The sequence below is a fragment of the Dermacentor andersoni genome, chromosome 11 (assembly GCF_023375885.2).
Source record: "Dermacentor andersoni chromosome 11, qqDerAnde1_hic_scaffold, whole genome shotgun sequence".
NCBI lineage: Eukaryota > Metazoa > Arthropoda > Arachnida > Ixodida > Ixodidae > Dermacentor > Dermacentor andersoni.
The window spans coordinates 70135983-70155119 of NC_092824.1; the positions used below are offsets into that span (position 1 = coordinate 70135983).

Below are 19137 nucleotides of genomic sequence, written 5' to 3' on the forward strand. Positions count from 1 at the left end.
TTCGTGCTCATTCCGCCCGCGTGCCGTATAGTGTCCTGCATCGGAACAACGCAGGCAGAGGGGAGCCAACACTTTGTCTGCTTCTCGCTTCAACGAGCCTCTGAAACGCAAGATAATGTCACCTCCATAGCTAAATGCACGAGAAGACAGTGCAAACCATAGCCATCTGGGCTCGCCAAAGCTTTGCGCCTACCGTGGATTAGCTCCAAGATGATGCGCGCACACGCTCAGCCGCGCTGACAGCCGTGCTGGCTGGGCTACGTAGAAGAGGAAATGTGTGCTCAACTGCCATTTCACCATCTGTGTATGTGGCAGTTTTCATTTATTGCCTGAGTATTTCTATGTAGGGACAGTGAAATTTCGTTATATTGGAATCGCGTATAACCATACTCCGTTATATTCAAGTTCAAAATACATGGTGTTCTATTGACAAGAAGTTATGAAAAGTTGGACACTTTATTATATCAAGTATTTCATTATATTTAAGTTTGTTCTATTAAGGTTTAATTGTAGTTGTTCAGTAACAGCGAGGACACACACAAGTGAATGTGATTGCTTCCTACGTGACCAGGCCATATGTGGATTACTTTGCGGAAACATATCAGTGACCACGCTTAATGTGGGTTATATTACAATGCATTCTAATAACAGCACAGAAGACAAGGCTGCAGGAAGCCCAGCTTGTCCGAACCAGGGCAGGGAGTACATGATTGCATGACAGTTCAGTTTTAGTAGATTTCATTAATTTGAGTGTCTTAAAAAAAAGTTTGAGAAATTGTAGGATTCAATTTCATCTTATTTTGAAACCGAATGTAAAGCAGGAGACCGAAGGTACAAATCACATGTGATCCAATTTTTGAGTTGTGTGAACAACCACATTTTATCAGTTTGCCACAGGTTCCAGCCTGTTCTGAGAGCTGGGGCACTTTTCGATTTCTTTTGGGTGCCAAATTGTGCCGTGTTACTCCCACCTGATTCCTTTGTTTCTTTAAAGAGAAAGGTCAACAAATGAATTTCATGCGATGCTATGACCGATAGTACATGGTTAGGAAAAAATCATGGAAACATTTACACTTCCAGTACATGGCTGTATCAGCTTGTTCGTGGCATTGACCTTGAGCCAGTGACCCCCCGCAAGCTGGCCCAGTCCATCGGTTGTGGCAAGAACTTCCGGGGCAAGCTCGCCCTTGACACAACAACCAAGGTAAGGTTGTCACTTTGTGCCCCTCCATTATAGGGGCCAATACTATATATGAACTGTAGATATTGTAAATACATGAAGGTAGTACTGAAGAGCTTGCTTGCTTAGCTGAACAGGCTATTTAATTATGAAACATAATGAAGATGAAACAGTCACTAAGACTTTTCGCATGTCACTTGCCATTCGACGTTATTTTTTTAATGAACATTTTGTATGTTGTTTCATGGCATTGCTATCATAATAACATATCTGTCGGCTAGCAGTTGTGTGTTTATTATTTGTCTGTGCACTACGCGGAGTTACTTCTACGAGTGATGTTTTTAGTTTATCATTAGTAGTATTTTTTAAATGCACTGAGTTATTAAATTTTAAAAATTCTGTGGTGTGTGGTGAAAATCTCTTCTGGTGCTGGCAGTTTTGCTTATCATGTGTATATATAAAAACCTGTTAACTTAACGTTGTAACAGCCAGAAATTACTAGATAAGTGGAATTTCAAGATAAGTGAAATCATGAAAATGAATCACTTAAGGAGTAAATTCCAGACAAAACGCTGCTAGTGTATTGCGTAGTACAGTGCAGTCCACTTATAACGATACCACATATAACGATATATTGGTTATAACGATGGGTCGACATGAGAGTGTCATTTTATGCATTAGGTCTATGGGGAAAAAAAACATTTATAACGATAGGTTATTCACCGCATATCGGAAATAACGATCAAAATTTTGCAGTCTGGACGGCGTTTTCCGTGCCAAATAATCGTAACGTTTGCGTTGCTTAGTTCCCTGAAACGAACGATGTCGAGACGAGGCGATGTTTACCTCCGTAAGTTCGTATCTGCCGCCATTACCGCGCAGCGCGTCTCGCCCCGCCCGCGCACGAGTAGGCGCAGCCAACGTTGGCGCAGCGCGCCACAAGATGGCGCTAGCTGCTTCATGCGCGTCGGCCACAGTCGCTCCGAAAGAGAGAGAAAGAAAAACAGCAAAGCGGCGCGGTGGCGCCCGTCCCGCGTCTCTCTCGCGATAGCAGGCTGACGCCACCGAAGCAGCGTGCAACCAACGGTTCAACCCAGTTCGAAGATGGCACCGACAAAGCGCAAAGCTGTGTCGCTTGACACGAAGATGCATATTTTGCAGGACTCTCGATGCGGCTTCAAGGTGAGCGCCCTCGTGAAAAAGTATGAGCTCGTCCAGTTAACGATATCAACCATCTTGAAAACCGGGAGCACCGCGATTGTGAAGGCAGGAGCTATCAGCGGCCATTCCGATCAGCGGAAAAGGGGTTAGAGACCCTTTGTACGCCGATATTGAAGAGGCGCTTTACCAGTGATTCATCACCAATTGCTTCAGGAAGGCGGGCTTTGTGCGTAAGGACGAACTTCCCCAACCCGCTGAGACCGACCCGGTGGAAGTCGCTGACATAACCGAGCTCTGGGAGCTCATTCCTACTGGTGACACAGGTGTGTCGAAGGAGTTTTTGACTGCAGACAGTGCTGCCTCGTTCTACGATGAGGTCACCGACGAGGCGATCGCCGATGATGTGCTGTCTCGACAGACGCAAAGTTGTGCGACGGTGGCGACGGCATCAGCGACAGTGACAACGAGATCGACAGTGGCTCCTTGACCCCGACCACGATGTCCACGCAAAGTGCACTGTCGTCGATCGACTCCTTAATTGATTTTATGCATGCTAAAGGATTGCCGCCAGTGTTCGCGCAGCAGCTGGAATCCATGCACACCGCGGTTGTGAAGCTGAAGCTGCCGCAAAAGCAAGTGCAGATTTCGGACTATTTCGGCGCGCCTAATCTTTGACACGGTCATTGGCGCTAGAAATAAAGTTTGTTTTTCACGGCCTACTGTATACATCATCTATTCTTTAGAGCAAGTAGCGAATTCGAGTTCAGAGCTGCAAAGGTAAAGAGCGCAAACACGTTAAAAAAAAAATTTTTTTTTGATAACTGCAGTCCAGATATAGTGATCATCGGTTATAACGATCATATTTTTCGTCTTTCTCGATATTGTTATAAGTGGACTGCACTGTATTGACAACACCTCGAGCTCTGTGGCCGTGCAAAGACCTCATGGAGCCTTTCCGGACTTGGCTCCGGACACGTCGACATATTACTGGCACTGAATCTGAACAATTTGTTGCCATACTTCAAAGATTTGTGGCCAGGTGTGATTACATGTAGCTGTTATGTTTACTGCTCCTGCCATAATGCCTGCAGTATGCAAAAAAAGAAACATTTATGTGCTCAGCGTTTTTGATGTACTGTTCCTGTCCCCTCTGTGGGGCTCTTTTTTTTCTCCCAGGTGAAGCACTGGCTGGAGCAGCTGTCTGAAGAGCTAGTCGAACGACTCCTGAGGGATCGGGAACAGGTCAGTTCAGTCTGACATTTCAGGTGCCTGATTGAAGTGACATTCAACATATCAAATACCATGCTCTTTGAGTAGGACAGAATACATAGGGAGTTGGCAATAAGTGACTATTGACACTGTTGCCCACTGAGATGGAACATAAGCAAAAGAATGGAGAGAGATTAGTGCTGGTCTTACAACTGAATCTTCGAAGCTATAAAAGACCTGTAAAGGAGGTACACGACAGTTTCAGGCCTTTGTTCTTGGCATCAATGCTGTAGGGCCATCAACCCTGTTATGTGGGAGCTAAATTCAAAATGGGAAGCTCGGTCATTATGTCTGCTTGTGACAAATAATTTTCTGACAAATCTGCAGATTATTGTGTGATATTTGCTCATGCAATTAACTCACTGGCAATATTGATGCTGTAGCGTTGTACAGGTGAAAACTGGGCCATCGGCATTTTACCCGGGTTCGTAACACAGGTCAATCCCAGAAGCAGTGTAATCAAAAGCATTGGTAAGCCAAACTAGTTACCAGTCCACATTACATGTTCTTGCAAAGATTGCAATGTGATAGTGACGCCAACAATGAGAAATAGTAAGTGGAGTGTTTGATCACACACTTTGTGTGTTGAACAGAAGTTCAGTTACTGGTGGGCTACTGGCAGGAGTCTGTAATAATTAGGGGTATCCAAATATCGAATATAACCGAATATGATCGGATAAACTTTTGGATAATTTGATTGGTAAATCAAGTATCTGCTATTAGGTTTTTTGAATATTCGATGTATTGTAGAGACCCGTGCACTGCCACGTGTCGCGGGCGCCGCAGAGCCCCTCATTGGTGATGCCACCTAACCGAGCATTTCGTTTCGTTTTCGGCGCAAGAGGAGCGCCAAGGGTGCTGTGGAAGGGCTGCTCCGGGTAATGCGGTAGTGGCCTTTGTCCTTGCTAGTGCTCCCCAGTGTCGGCCTGATGCAGGGATAGCACACACAGTGCCTAAACGCCACAATTTTCAGAATGGCGCTGTGTCGGTCAGGGTCGTCTCTGTTGGTACAGGGTTTGTCTGGGTTGTGAAATTTCCGTGACCCTTCATATTTCAGATTAGTACTTGACAGGTGGCAAATCACGCCGAACCTGATAATGAAACGGTGCAGATGGCACCTGCTGTTTACTCTTGCAAAAATGGCTGTCGCTCGTGCCAGCAATGTGCGGTGGGGTGATTGAGTTGCGTGATGCGTGGTCCTTTCATCAGTTCTGCCATAAAGTTGGGACAGCCCTTCTGCATTTTAGAGAAAAACGAATGCGAAGCTATCCATACGATAAATAAAAGATTGTTGCCAAACACAGGTACACTATTAAACTGAGAACCTTGTTGGTACATATTCAGTACAACAGACCTTTACTCATTAATTAGTTTCAGAGAAAACAACACTTAATTTTCTCATCAGAAATTTTATTTGACAAGAAAGAAATTTGCAGACCTTCCATATACTAGAACTGAGCTGTGATAAGTTGGCATACTAATTTGGTGTTCCATTTAATAATAGTAGACTGTACTGTACTTCCTGATTTCCATGTGCCCACGTTACTGAGAGCTTGATGCATTCTTGTTATGCAATGCTAGGAGACTTCAGAGACAGCACGATATTTCCTTGCCCAAAATTTGTAAGCATGAAATTTTGTGAAAATATTCCGATATTATATATTTGGCTAGATATTTGGCTTTTTTCATTCCTTGATTCGACACAATATTTGATTTGGAATCTACTATTCAGTATTCACAAGCCCCGTTTACATGAATGCGACAGTGGCGCAATCGCATTTCCAAGCGCACTTGGGAAAGGCGATGCAACTCCGTTTACTTGTAGCGCATTAACTCTCGCGAGAATGTAGCACCACATGGTGTCGTATAAGGGCGACTTCCGGTGCAACTGGTTTCTGGTAGTGGGCCGAGTGCACGTTGGTGGCTGAGTGCCGACTGTACCGACTACCGAGAGCCTGACGCTTGTTCAAAATCCTTCGGAATGCAGCGTTCCGTCTCCACCTTATGCTACTCTTGTCGGCCTGGACTAACGTTGCTGTCTTGCAGCTTCACCAGTGTGGCAGTCCCGCAGCTAATTCCTTCCCATAATTCCTAGTGCGACGATCCTGCGTTTACATGCTCCGCGAGAGTCGACTCGCGCCCGTACATCTACCCTCGCCTGGCGCGTTAATGTGATGCGCCTTCCTAGCGCTTTACCGCTGTTTACATGAATGCGATGCGCTAGAAATGCGATGCGATGCCACACTGTCGCATTCATGTAAACTTGGCTATACACTCCTAGTAATAACCGCTCTGGTAGAGAGGCATATAGATGATGCTCCAGAAGTAGACAACTACTACATTATAAATAGGGTTCTGCATTATAGCTGCTTATTTTTGACTAAATTTGGCAGGTGCTTTTCTGTGTTCGTAATTTTTTTTTTTTTTTTTCAGAAATGCGGTCTTTATCAGCATTTACTTTTTGCTCAAATTATCCAAAATGCGGAGTTTATTTTTTGGGGTTTTGAATGGTTACACATTATAAACAGGGACACCAACCACACAAAAATGCATTGAGAATGCTGAAAGGAGGCAGTATCGCAGCAGAGCACAGCATCGTCAGCTAAAGTCTTTTCAACTTTTTGCAGAGCTGCTTGTGCCAGCATGGTTATGGAGCTCACGTTGCACTGCCAAGCTACTTGAAAGTCTATCATCAGGAAGGTTGTCATAGGTTGATTGTCATAGGTTGATTGTCAAGGTTGATTGTCAAGGTTGATTGTCATAGAGCACTGCCTGTGTGGTGAATGTTAGATGACCACGAAGTTTGGGTGTTTCATCAGCGGCAATGAAGATTGGGCAATATTTGACAAGAGGATTGATTGTGTCAGTGTCCCTTTGTAGATCTCATGCAAGTATTTCTGGTAGAGTTGATCACTGTCCGGCATCGTGTGTGCCGCCAGACACTTGCTCTGGAAAAGGCTGCCAATAGGTCCGTCAGCCTGGTGCAGGGGAATGCTAGCATGGCGGAGTGCACGAAAAAACTTGTGTGGAATGTTGTCTGCTTCTTGTTTGCCAGGTCATGCATGAGTGATGCATTCCTCAAAAATACCAAGGTGAAGCCGGTTAAATAAACTTAATGAAAGGGATCGTAAGTGAAGTGAAAGCCTTATGTATAGTTTCCCAGTTACTACGACAATACGTGTAGATTGCAAGGCTGAGACCAGTTTCAGCAGCTTCTCGCGGCGCAGTGGAAGATACGGGCTTGCTCGACCAATCAAAAGGGCAAACACATCTTAAAGGTGCCCCTCTGCACCTTGTCGTCTGCTAGCGGTGGCAGCATCTGCGAGCACTCTGCAACTGTAGTGAGATCAGCTGTTGTGATAGCAGCATTGACTTTCACTCCGATACTGATAAGACGTGCATATTCCAGATACAGAGACGGAGCATTCAAAAGAAACACTTGGCCAGCGTGTAATGTCGCACTCATTACATGGGATGGTGGCGCTATCTCTCAATCTCTCTTGTAGGATTAATTTGTACAGGTTGTGCTAGCTGATTCGTAAGTGCAGCCATTCTCTCGAAATTACAGTTTACTCTTGCACATTTATTGCACCCTTTCGGCACTGTGCCAAGCATGTATAACACCAGCTGCTTTATTCTTTTTGCATAAAAGAGCAGCTTGAAACGATAGTGCACAGGGCAAGCCTGTGGGCGCCATTTCCGTGAAGGACGAAGCGCTACCCAGACGGAAGCTCTCCGCAGTGCTGTGGCTGTGCTGACTACACATGAATTTAGTCAGTGCCAAAGCAATTCATTGTTTGCGCTTGTTAAATGTAAATTAATGTATATGTGGCAGCGTTGCATTGATTTCTTTTCTTCTTTACATGTTTTTACTTGTAGAAATGGAGGACTCTATTTTCACTATCATGGCGCCTCATTAAATAGTTTATCAAAATGCGAGGCAACATTGTGTAGAGAACTGCAACTGTGACTTCCAGAGAAGCTTCCAAGTAAACATGTGTTGACGAGACCACTCGTCAAGTCCATTTACTCGGGCAACAAGTTCTGAACCACGGCACTAAATCTCGCTGCACAACAATCTGTGCTCGCAGGCCTTGTAGCATTGGCTCTGTTGCAAGGAACTACTGAAACAGAGTATAAGACTTTTGAGTCGCATATATCTCTCTGCAGTCATATGCAAAAAAAAAAAAATAATTGTATAAAAATTAAAAGTTGACCAAACTGTGTCAAGGCAAGATTTTTTTCAGTTGTATGTGCCATTGAGATTGAAAATGCTCTCCGATTTGTGTGACGCTCTTACCGTGGTTAAGATTTATGGCCACTCGACAAAACTTGTGAATAAGGGTTCTTTCGTTGGATGACAATTGTTCAAGCTCTTTGATGTAGTCGCTAGGAAGCTTTTGGTGCCTTCCAATTTTTAGGTCTTCCTTCCATTCGAAAATATCTGAAAAGTGCCCTGGTTTTGCAAAATAGGGCCTAATATAGGTAGTATTTATATGACGTCATTAGTACAGCACTGACGCACCATGGAATTGGAAGTTCGTGCTGGTAAAGGCCTGTGCTAAACATGCTGATGCCGAAAGGCATAGTCACAATGTTGCTTATCTTCAAACCAAAACACCCTCGAATTTTGTCTTTTGACTTTTTTTGGGCCGTTGCTGGTCATCTTTTTTCCCCGGCTGTTGCAGTTGAAAAACCAGGGTTTTTATGATAAATACGAATCGTCAAAAAATGACCAGTGCATGTTTTTTGGCTTTTTTTTGTTTAAGCTAAGAACACGGAACCATAATTATAAAGTAAAGAGAAGTAAGCAAGCTGTGTCAGTAGATAAAGGCTGTAATGGGTTGGTAGGCAGCTTCAATAAATGATAACATTGTACTCACGTTTGACGGGAGGATGGGGGATGAAGTTCATGAGGATGTTGATAGACAATCATCAAGCGATAGGATGTCGTAATGCCATTCAATTACAGGAGCTTCGGTGTATCAGGAGGACCGTGCGAGATATAAATAAGAAAAACGGGTGCTTGAACGAAAAATGCAGTGCTTGCTCATGGGCTTATAGACTCAATAAAGTGTTGCAAGATAATTATAAATGGATTGCTCGGTTACGTTGATAAGAACAAGGTAAAAAAAAAAAAAACTCGTTTGCAGTCAAGATGCGAGATCTCAGCCGGATTCATGTAAAATGATGGCTGGTTCACGTACTTGTGTGCTCTGTTTGTGTGAACATGGTCTGCTGAAGAGACTTAATGCAATGATTGAAAAGACGGAAAAATTATTTTATGACTATGTAATTTGGCCTGCCATTGAGTGTGATAACAGCAGTCGGGAGCTTACAGATCACGAAAGTGACATTCAGGAGTTCTGTCAAAGTTGGTCCGTATTTTCGTACCTTCTACTTATCTCAATGCTGCAACCGTTGCATGGACTATTTTACGGAAGGTTTGGGCTGTAAATTGAAAACTTATAAACTGGAACCTTGGGCTGTAAACGCTGCCGTTTTTGATCTGTAACAATTAAGTGCATGGCACTACAATTAGATTTGTATGAATGAAACTGGTTGTAAGGACGCATTCAGTGTTTCACGACCATGTTAATTTGATGTCACTGTACACAAAACTGAGAAATTCCTTGTGTAAGAGCTCAAGATGGCGGCACTCGTGAATGGCAAATAAAATGGTCTATGCCATGCTGCAACACCATTTTTCGATGCTCTGTAGAAGTAGCCTCACGCGTTCCCATTCGTACTGATCCCTGCTGTTCGGTAAAGAAACCTCTGCTTTCAATGCATGCAGAACCAGCGGATTGCCCAGTTGTTGGTGATTAGTGTGCGGAAAGCGGGACAGGAAGGTGGCACTTCACGGTCCTGCCAGCTGATCGCTTATGACGCCGCCAGGGTTACAAAGGATGCATTGGCCACTGTGATGAAGCTGAACACGACTGCTGGAGCATCCAGAGACACCTGGTGAGTAAGGATGGTATGCAGTGCAGGCAGGTTTGCGTGGCTCACAGATAGGACAGCCAGTGAAAGTTCCCGGCATTTTTCGACTACCCATGATCTCCGTCAGTCTCACCCTCTTCAGGCGCTGTGCCCACACTTGTGGACACGACTTATCCTTGCTGGTTCTGGTGAATTGTGGCCAATAAAAAGCACCAGACATTGAGCTTCAGGTGAATCGAACCCCTTGCATGTTCCACGTGCCTTCATTTCGCTTTCAGTGCACTTTGTACTGCTACATTCACCACTTTGCTGAAGGTACTATCATGCTTGACGGGACGTTCAACATGTTGTTCCGGCAGCAATGTAAAAAGAATAATATTTTTTTGCTTGTAGTGTATGCAATCAATAGTGGAATTTTACATGTGCTTCAGGCCTGTGATTGAATGTTTTTTTTTGCAAGAAGCATTACTTACAAGCACAGTAAACACAACTAATCACTCTATTTATAATGACTTCTACGAAAATGTGCAGAGCACTATCTTACGACCTTGCCTTTTGTGCAGTGGAAAGTTACATACATTGGAATGAAGTTATGTAAATTTCACACGTTTATAGACAGTCCACTTGGCCATATTAAAAATATTCAAAATGTCAAGCTCCATCTATTGACTTGCAGCGAAGTGCCATCTGCCATCTTGTCTAGGGCATGGCAAAACGAAACTTTTGCTCGACAGCATAGCTGCCGCTTTTACCCAAGTTTAGTGATGTCCTCCCACTGCTCTTCGCCGCTACATGTGAGGCAAGGGTTTTGTGGCAACGACAGTAATGTAGGCTTGTTTTCTTCAACAATAGACAATAAATCTGTGAATAAAATACGCATGTGAGACAGTGACAGATGCAGACAATGTTTTCCTCCTTGTTCCTGCATGCCTGTCTGTTTACTGTGACGTGTTCCTCCCACCCTTTAATATAATAAAAAAATAATATTTTTTTCACCATATCAGTTCCGTTTCAATTAGCACTCAAGGGCAAATCTTGCTCCCGTGCAAATAATTGTTTCGGAACTCCAACGCCTGTTTAGCCTATATGGCATTAATGACATGCCATGGCATGTGTGTCATAAAACGATTATCTTGAATGTCATGACATACATGACAAAAATGAGACAAATTCATGGCATGCATGCATGCAAGGCATGACATTACCATGACAAGAACTTATGCTGACCCAGTGGACCAAGTTGTCTGTTAACTATGGTCACTGTTTATATGTTCGTGTTCATGATGCCGTGATGGTCGTTGCATTGTCATTGCAGCTTCATATTCAGACCCTCGCCTCTGCTTCTCGCATGTCATCTGCGCTCGAGCCAGGTGGCACGCATAAGATCTTGGTAGATGGTGGTTGCATCCGTTCAAACAGTGATTAAAAAGCAAGTTTCCCCACGAGTGTTGATTTCTGAGCGCCAGACAGCAACGTGCCACCTCCTCGTTCCTCCTGAAGCTTGTACCAGACTTTCACGCCACTTGTCATTACAAAGCCATTACAAAGTCAAGCTATAGTGATATATTAGTGCTTTAGGAACTCTAAGGCTTCAATATTATTGCGAACAGAGCCTTAACAATCGAGCAATTGAGGTAAATGCAGGACATAATTAGGGACTCCCTTGGGACGTACAAGTACTTGCCCGATGACAAAAGTACTCCTCGGTTAACAGTAGCACTCAAGTACTCGTTGCAAAAGACTGCCTTATATTCTATTATAAGACGAAATAAAATGCTACTTGCCCAGTTTCATTTCATTTTTAGAAAAAAGAACTCATTGAAATTACCCTTGATAGCGACACGGGAAGTCAAAAGGTTTCGTTTTCGCTGGATTCCGCGCTATCCATGCTTTCGCGTTTCAGTAGTTCGTTATCGCATAGTGCTGCGCTGGTTTTGCTGGCTTGCGAAACTCGCACAAACTGCAAGTAGCAGAGAATTCAACTTCCATGTGATGTCTTGGGATGCCCGAACTGTCTATGCCACTTGACGAAAAAGCAGCTGCAGTGGTGAATCCACCGCTCTCTCTTGGCTCGGTATCGCCGTCAGTCGGGCGCCATTTTGCTCACCGACGGCAGGCAGCAAAGCAGTGGTGCATGGAACGTCACCACTCCCCCGGTTGGGTGGCGGGAAATTTGAATTTCGAGAAAGGTATTCGGACCCTTAGATGCAATTTTCTCGTAAACAATTTTTTTCTTGGCATGAAACAAGCTTTGCGAGGTTTTTGGGATGGTATTTAAACAGTCTACGTCGACTTAGTATTTGCCTTTAGTGTCCCTTTAAAGCTTTGCTTTGTGCAGTCTTCTGTGTCTTTACTTTGAGGAGCTTGCATGGTTATCATTGTAACACAAAAGATCATAATGACCACTCTACATGAAATCCTTATTAGAGGCTACTGCCTTGAAAAGAAATTTAAATAACACACGGATACTAACAGAAGGCTCCTATGGTGTGTTTCAAACATCAATATTAAAAGGGAACAAACAGGTTTGGCTCATTTTTGAAATACAGGTTGCGTCAGGTATTTGAGAACACAGCTTCGGATTGCCATAGACAAACATTTTGGTTCCATCAGGCTAGTTGTGCAATTTTGTTTTCATCAACCTCTCTCTGACATCTATATACCACATTTATTAGGGCAGCACTTTACAGTGAATGAAGTCACATGCAGTGCTAGTCACCTTACAGCATTGCTGACCACAGTGACCTGGAGATGGCCACCTTGTTGGACGGGACAAAATTGTGTCCGTCTATGGTAAAATCTCATGACTTATAATGGCTAACTGTCATCTGTCATAATCGGAAGCAAATGCTGCTAATGATTGGCCGTCATACAGATATACAAATTTCTTCATTAGATACCTTGATATAACAAAATTTCTGGTATACTGAAGTTACCAACCGAATCGGTGACATTATTATGTTGAGGCTGTTTGCATAATCCAGGAAAATCGGAAAGCAATGAAAGTTTATTAAATGTCAAAATTAATGTGCGTCTATGTTCTTACCAGTTCTGTGTGCAATAATGACAATTTTTTTCCGTATAGGACGCCACCGTTGACAAATGTCTCATTAGTAGCGACAAAGTTTCGGGACAGCTTGGAAGATGGGTCTCAGGAAATCTCAAAGTTCCTTGTGCGACACTCCAAGGAGTCCGACGAGTCGAAGAAGCCAACATTAGCACCACTGCCACCCACAAAGCCGCGGAAAGGCCAGAAAACTACCGAAAAATCGGAGGACGATGGCAAAGGGCCTGTGACTAAAAAGGGGCCAACACCGTCACATTCCTCGGTAACGCCCAAGAAAGAGGAGGAGCTCAACGACACCCTTCCATTTTCAGAAAAGCTTGCAATGATCCTCCAAAGCCCCCGAGATTCTAGGAAGCAGAGTGATGGTTCGCCACCCACAGTGGCAGAGCAACATCGTGTGGAAGAGGTGAAACGCGTGCTGCCAATCACGGAGTCATCGGCCTCACCGAAAAAGAGTGTGAAGGTGACGGCAACCAAGGCTAAGAAAACAACATCGAAGAAGAGCACCAAGAAGTCTACATCGGAGGTTCCAAAACTGAGCTACTTTGAGAAGATGTGGACGACCAAAAGTGATGCGAATGCAGAAGCAGCTTCCTGTGTGGACAGCTTGGTGCACACTGCTGGTGCAGAAAGAAGCGTTTCTGTCAGTAGCATCGATAATGCTTCGAATGACCAGAGCCGAAATGTGTGCGATGCTGATGTATTGCCTGGGCCTGCCTTCCTTAACGAGAACAGTGACTACTCGACACGCAGTTCAGTCGTATCGAATGCAGACGGCCAGAAACCTTTGACCATTGCTGGAAGCGTGGATAGTGCTGACCAGATTTCGCCATCTACCTCGTTCGACGATGCTGTGTGCTTTATTGATGCGAATGGTCATGGGGAGAGTGGTGTAGGAGGAAGTGAGGGTCATCTGTCGATAGACCCGAGTTTGTTGCACAAGTGTGAAGAGTGTGGAAAGACTGTCGTGGTCTGGAAGAAAGAAGAGCACGATGACTATCATGTTGCGCTGAACCTTAATCAGGCTGAGCGTGCCGCTATGGCATCACCCAAAGTGATGGCCGCCGGTCGGAAACGAACTGCTTCAACGACAACGAAGAAGGCGTCTCGAACGAAGAAAGCATGCGCTGACAAAACAAGGACGTTGAAAGACTTTTTCTCGTGATTGCGATTATGACATTTAAAAAAATGTAATTTAAGATATGAATGGTGGCCTTGTATAGCTTTATTCCTGTGGTGATTTTCTGTGGCACTTTAGAGTGATATCTAGCATAGAAGTGAAATCTAATGCAAGTTCATAGATCTTTTAGTACGCTGTAATTTTTATGCTTTTCTTATGAAGACCAGGTATATGTTGTACAGAGGCCGACTGGCTCACGGTGATTTTATTATTTAGCTTGTATGTAAGAATTTAGATGGACTCTATCCACAATCGCATATATTTATTAGCATGCAGTGACATTGCAGTGACACGTGCAGTGATTTGCATGTGGCATTTAAAATTGTTTGTTGAATATGTGCAAAGCCGTATTGTTTCTTGTCTTTTTTGTTTATAGAGATCCTTGTTGAATGTCTGATTTCACCAGTTGTTGAATTTAGAAGTAATTTACAATTATGTTTGGATTCTATTGACAAAAACATTGTGATTTTTGTACAGTCATACCTTGTTACCAAGAAGTCGTGTCTGATATGAAAATGCCTTTCTTATATTCGATATTCGATATCATATGCCGTATTTACTAGCGTAATTCCTACACTCGCATAATGCTCGCTACCCAAAACATTATCCATCAAAACGTAATATTTTTTCTTTCCTCAATTGATTGCTGCACCCTTGAAAATTGCTGCAGCGATTGTCATCTCGTTGTTTCGGCCGGTGATAATGATAGTGCATGGCAGCTGAGACACGGTCGATGCGTCTATCACAATTTAATCCAATCCAAACTGCAAGTGGCAAGGTTTCCGCGCTTTCGTGAAGTTGTGTAGCACGTGGACAGCAACCCTGGTATTGTTTGTCTTTAGTGTCGCTTCGCCATAGGGTGATATGGAAGCTACATGGCTGGTTTCAAGCTGAAGGCAGGTGCGTGATGGTGCTATTTCTAAATAAATAAATAAATAAATAAATAAATAAATAAATAAATAAATATGTCAGCGTCAACCGTGGTGATGCGACTAGCGATAAGGAAGCGATCAGCAATGCCAGTGTTGACACTAACTTTGAATAGTGTGGGAAACTGTGGAAATCCATTGTCACTCCCATTGTGAGACACGCGAATATATGTTGCCGGACTCCCTCTCTGCCCTTATTCTTGGGGAGAAAAGGTCCTGGATGGGGCCGCCAGCGCGCGAAGAAGGTAGCAGGAAGGCGACGGCGATACACTGACTGGAGTCGAAGCAGCTGGAATCAACTTTTTCTGAGAACCATGACCAAGAGCACCGAGTGACGAAGTCTGCAGCATTAAGCACAGATGAATATCCCCGCTTCTTGCTGCCGGACCTCCTGTTTGTTCATCAAGCGTCCTGGCAGCCAGCGCATCTTCTTGGGAAGATTGAATAAACCGTTGGGTCTGTGTTTGCTTTCACTGTGTTTGTGTGTTGTGCTTGTATCTGCATGCAGGTGTGCCGCCGAGGTCAGTAGCAGTGAGGTGCATGGTGCCCGTAGCCCCTACGTAGGAGCTATACTCGCGGAAAGCGTTCTGTGGCTATGAAAGGAATGCTACGGGTGTGCGGCTGCTGCACGTGTGTTACCACGCCAAGTAGTCGGGCAGCAGTTGCTCGGAACAGACGTTGAATCGATGCAGCTTCCACGTGTGACGGTTTCGCGTTTCCCCAGACGCGGAACGGAAAAGCCGCAAAATAAGCAAACCTTTACACTCAGTAGTGTTTTCTGTCTTATTTAACTGTTGCTAATCGGGTGTTTATGTTTTATCTTCGCCAGCCTAGACTAATGTGGTCCAAATGTGAAACTCTTTTCAGAAGCGTTCTCACTTGTGCCTGCTTTGCCTCCGTAGCTTTCCGTTCATAGCCACACAAAGTCGTCTGCGAGTATAGGCAGGATGGAACCCGCTTTCAATTGGTCTGCCAAGAACCATGCTATTCATTCGTTTAGTGACTCCCAGTTCAGCTACTATTTGCAAATAGAGGGTCTTTGCAGTTCCTACAAGTGTAGAACCTGAGCTCTTATTACAAAGGTAAATGTTGTTGAGTAGTAATATATAATAATTTGTTTGAGCTTGCAGTGGCTGGTGTGAGAACTGCAATTTACAGCCACTTCATTTTTCATTTTCTCTTTAGCACCCAAAACCTTCCCTCGAAATCTTTTTCCCCACATGATTATCACACTCCCTGTGCGAGAATTATGCGAGTAAATACAATAGTCATTACTTGCTTATATTGGCGGGAACCTATAATAAATAAGTCTTTATATCCATATTCGTTATACGTACTGAAGTTACGCTGTATAGACATCCTGTTGCCGATCATAATGTGTAACGTTGCCTAGCCTTTATTGCATGTTTGTACCTTGAAATATCTGCACAGTTTACAGATTTTTAATGAAACTGTAAACGCATCCTCAAGTACTCAATGTCTAGGTCATGGCCTAGCTTTGTTGGCATACAGCAAGCTCTGTTGACGTTTGTTCGGTGAAAAAAAAAAAAAAAATACATTATTGCTTTGGTCATGCAGTTAAATTACCAGTGTTTGCACTTCAAACAACGAAAGCATGGATGAAAGTGCCACCACCACTGGCTTATAGACCGTTTCATCGGGCGAGGAGAATAGGGCACGCGGAGAGCCTTTCCTCCTCTCTGGCTTGGGCGATCCGGCGCGGCGCTGCTTGAAATTATTGCTGTCGCGTGCTGCGGAATGATTTCGAGATGTTTTAGATCTAACTTTGTGAAATTTACGCCATGTTGTCTTGGGGGTGGAAAAATGTGACGCGCACAACCAGCCGCGGTGTACGCGCATTATCAGTCGCGGTGCGCGTATGTGTTGTTTGCTATTTTGCTTATATCGATTTTAATTCAATAAAGAAAACCGGCGTCTCTGTATTACCAGCATTAAATGGTAAATCAGCTCACTGTCTGATCGATTGGCGTAGGGAGTAAAACATAAAACATAACAGCGCATGCTCGTGCACGGCTAACCTAAGGCAACCACGAAACATCAGAGCGGCAGGCGCTATCACATATTTGTGATACACTGGCATCGTTCTCACGCATTTCAAGTCTAGTATGCTTGAAATTACCATATGTCTACGCTAGCCTTGCTGCATGAAGCCCATGGCGCTGCTCAACACAGCGATCACTGCGCTTGGTGAGCCAGCACGATACATATATAAGCTGTGCTTCGGCATTACCTTTTTGGCCTGTATACAGCCATAATATATGAGAGGGTTCGCATAAAAAGAATGCGATAGCTATTTTTGAGCGCAAAATTTACGTAATACGTGTGTCATAGAGAACTGAACGAACACAACCGAAAAATAAATTCTGTTATCATCCTCTTTCTCTAAAAAGCAAGAGAAAACGGGCTAACGCCGCACAACGTTTATAAATATATAACCGCTGATGCCGTATGCTCGGACCATGCGCTGTAGCGAACAAAGATATCTGTAATCCAGCACCTACTACTGCTTAGGACGCTCGCGCAGTTCATGAACCGTCGCTTTGCTGGACAAGCTTAATTCAGACTGTAAGGTATGCTGCTATTACTAGCCAAAACTGTTTTATTCGTGGGTGGAAACCTCATCCATCCAACCAAGTAGTCACGCAATGTAACCTGCAGTGAACATTTTCAACGCTTGTCAAAGTATAACAGCACAGCTCCTGTCGTAGCAGAACGGTACCCATGTGCACGCTGTTACGATCGTCGCGTATGTTTCATGGCTCCTAAACCGCGCAGCTTAGAAATAGAGGATAATACTGCAATAGGTCACATTAGTGATAGGAACATTCGGAAATACACAATTGATCTCCGAGGCTGATTTCAGGCTCAAATATGTGCGCACACATCGCGCTGCGTGTTCCGTCCACCTCAACGCCAGCAGAAATTCCGGCCATGACGTCTTAAACCACTCCAGCACGTCTCACAGAACCGTTTATCACGTGGATGACGCATGTCATACTAAACAGACCGCACGACCGCGAAAACAAACGCTAGAACCTACCGCCGAGCGTATACCTGCCATGCAAAAGACCGCTTTCACCCAAGCCAGTATGGCGCTGCTCATAGGCGGCGCCACTGCGTTCACAATATGGCGGTGCCTACGAAAAAACGGTCTATATGACACTGCATTTTAGTCCACAAAATATTGCCAGTGAGCGCACTTCTGTTCTTTGTAATCATACAGTATATTATGACGTGTGCGTATGTATATACCGGGTGTTCAGAATTAAGCTTTATAATTTTCTTAAAATTAGGTACTGAAAGGCACGCGAAGACCACCTATGCAAATAAGTTATGTGGCCAAAGGGACACAAAGTGAGATGATAATTGTCGCTGTCAGCAGCCCAATTAGCTAAGTTTGAATAATTAATTTTTTGTTCACTGCAGCCTGTGGGTATGTTTGTATTGAAAAGCTAGAGGCAGTCCTGTTTCTGCACGGTATCAGTTGGAAGAATTCTGCGTGTCTGTGCTCCGAGATATCCGACTCCAAATTTTAATTGTCGTTCGCATGATTATGCATGCAAGAGAGTTAGGATCGGCGTAAAGCTCCTCCCTGATGTAACGCGGCTGTTGCGTACGGCGTTTAGTTTGGCAACAGGGTGGAGGCATTGGCAAAGATGATAACTGTTCCCCTTCCCCTCTCAGCTGGTGAGATGAAGATATGACAGCGCAGTGCGCCGTGCGGTTGTTGCTTTTGATTTCAATAAAACTTACAATACTTGGAAATCAGCAGTCACTTTATTTGCGTAGCCCAGGCAAGGGCCATGCCCACTCGTCTAGTCACCATTACACACAGGCACTGCCCTCCGGCTTCTTCTTCACTCGCGCCATTATCTCTGCATGGCAGTTGCTGCCATCGTTAAAGGCTGCGCGGTTGCGTGTTACAAGAGCTGTTCCGGGTCCTTCGATCTTTTATTTCGCCAGCTGAGAGGGGAAGGGGAACAGTTATCATCTTTGCGAATGCCTCTGCCTCGTTAGACCAAACGCCGCACACAACAGCTGCGTCACATCAGGGAGGAGCTTTGCACCGATCCTAACTCTTGCATGTGTAATCATGCGAACGACAATTAAAACTTGGAGTCGGATATCTCGGAGCACAGACACGCTAGAATTCTTCCCATTGATACTGTGTAGAAATGCGACTGGCTCTAAATTTTCAGTACAAACATGTTCACTTACTGCAGTCAACAAAACATTAATTATTGAATTTTAGTTAATTGGGCTGCTGACAGCAATAATTATCATCTCACTTTGTGTCTCCCTAGCCACACAACTTATTTGCACAGGTGGTCTTCACATGCCTCCTAGTGCCTAAATTGAAGAAAACCATGAAGCTTGATTTTGAACA

At 44.2% G+C, this 19137-nt stretch overlaps 1 protein-coding gene across 3 annotated transcripts in view; it reads left to right on the top strand.

Moving 5' to 3' along the window:
• The window catches only part of LOC126517543 (DNA polymerase eta-like), a 37336-nt gene extending 22134 nt beyond the window's left edge, over positions 1-15202 (top strand). For 2 of the 3 annotated variants that reach the window (XM_072285444.1, XM_050167284.3), the window contains 4 exons: positions 1081-1204; positions 3518-3583; positions 9408-9577; positions 12639-15202. In XM_072285444.1, coding sequence (XP_072141545.1) covers positions 1081-1204; positions 3518-3583; positions 9408-9577; positions 12639-13785 — 1507 coding nt within the window. In that variant the 3' untranslated portion in view covers positions 13786-15202. The remainder of the gene's footprint in view (positions 1-1080; positions 1205-3517; positions 3584-9407; positions 9578-12638) is intronic. The other variant, XM_072285445.1, reaches the window with a different exon arrangement.
• The last annotated feature ends 3935 nt before the right edge of the window (positions 15203-19137 follow it).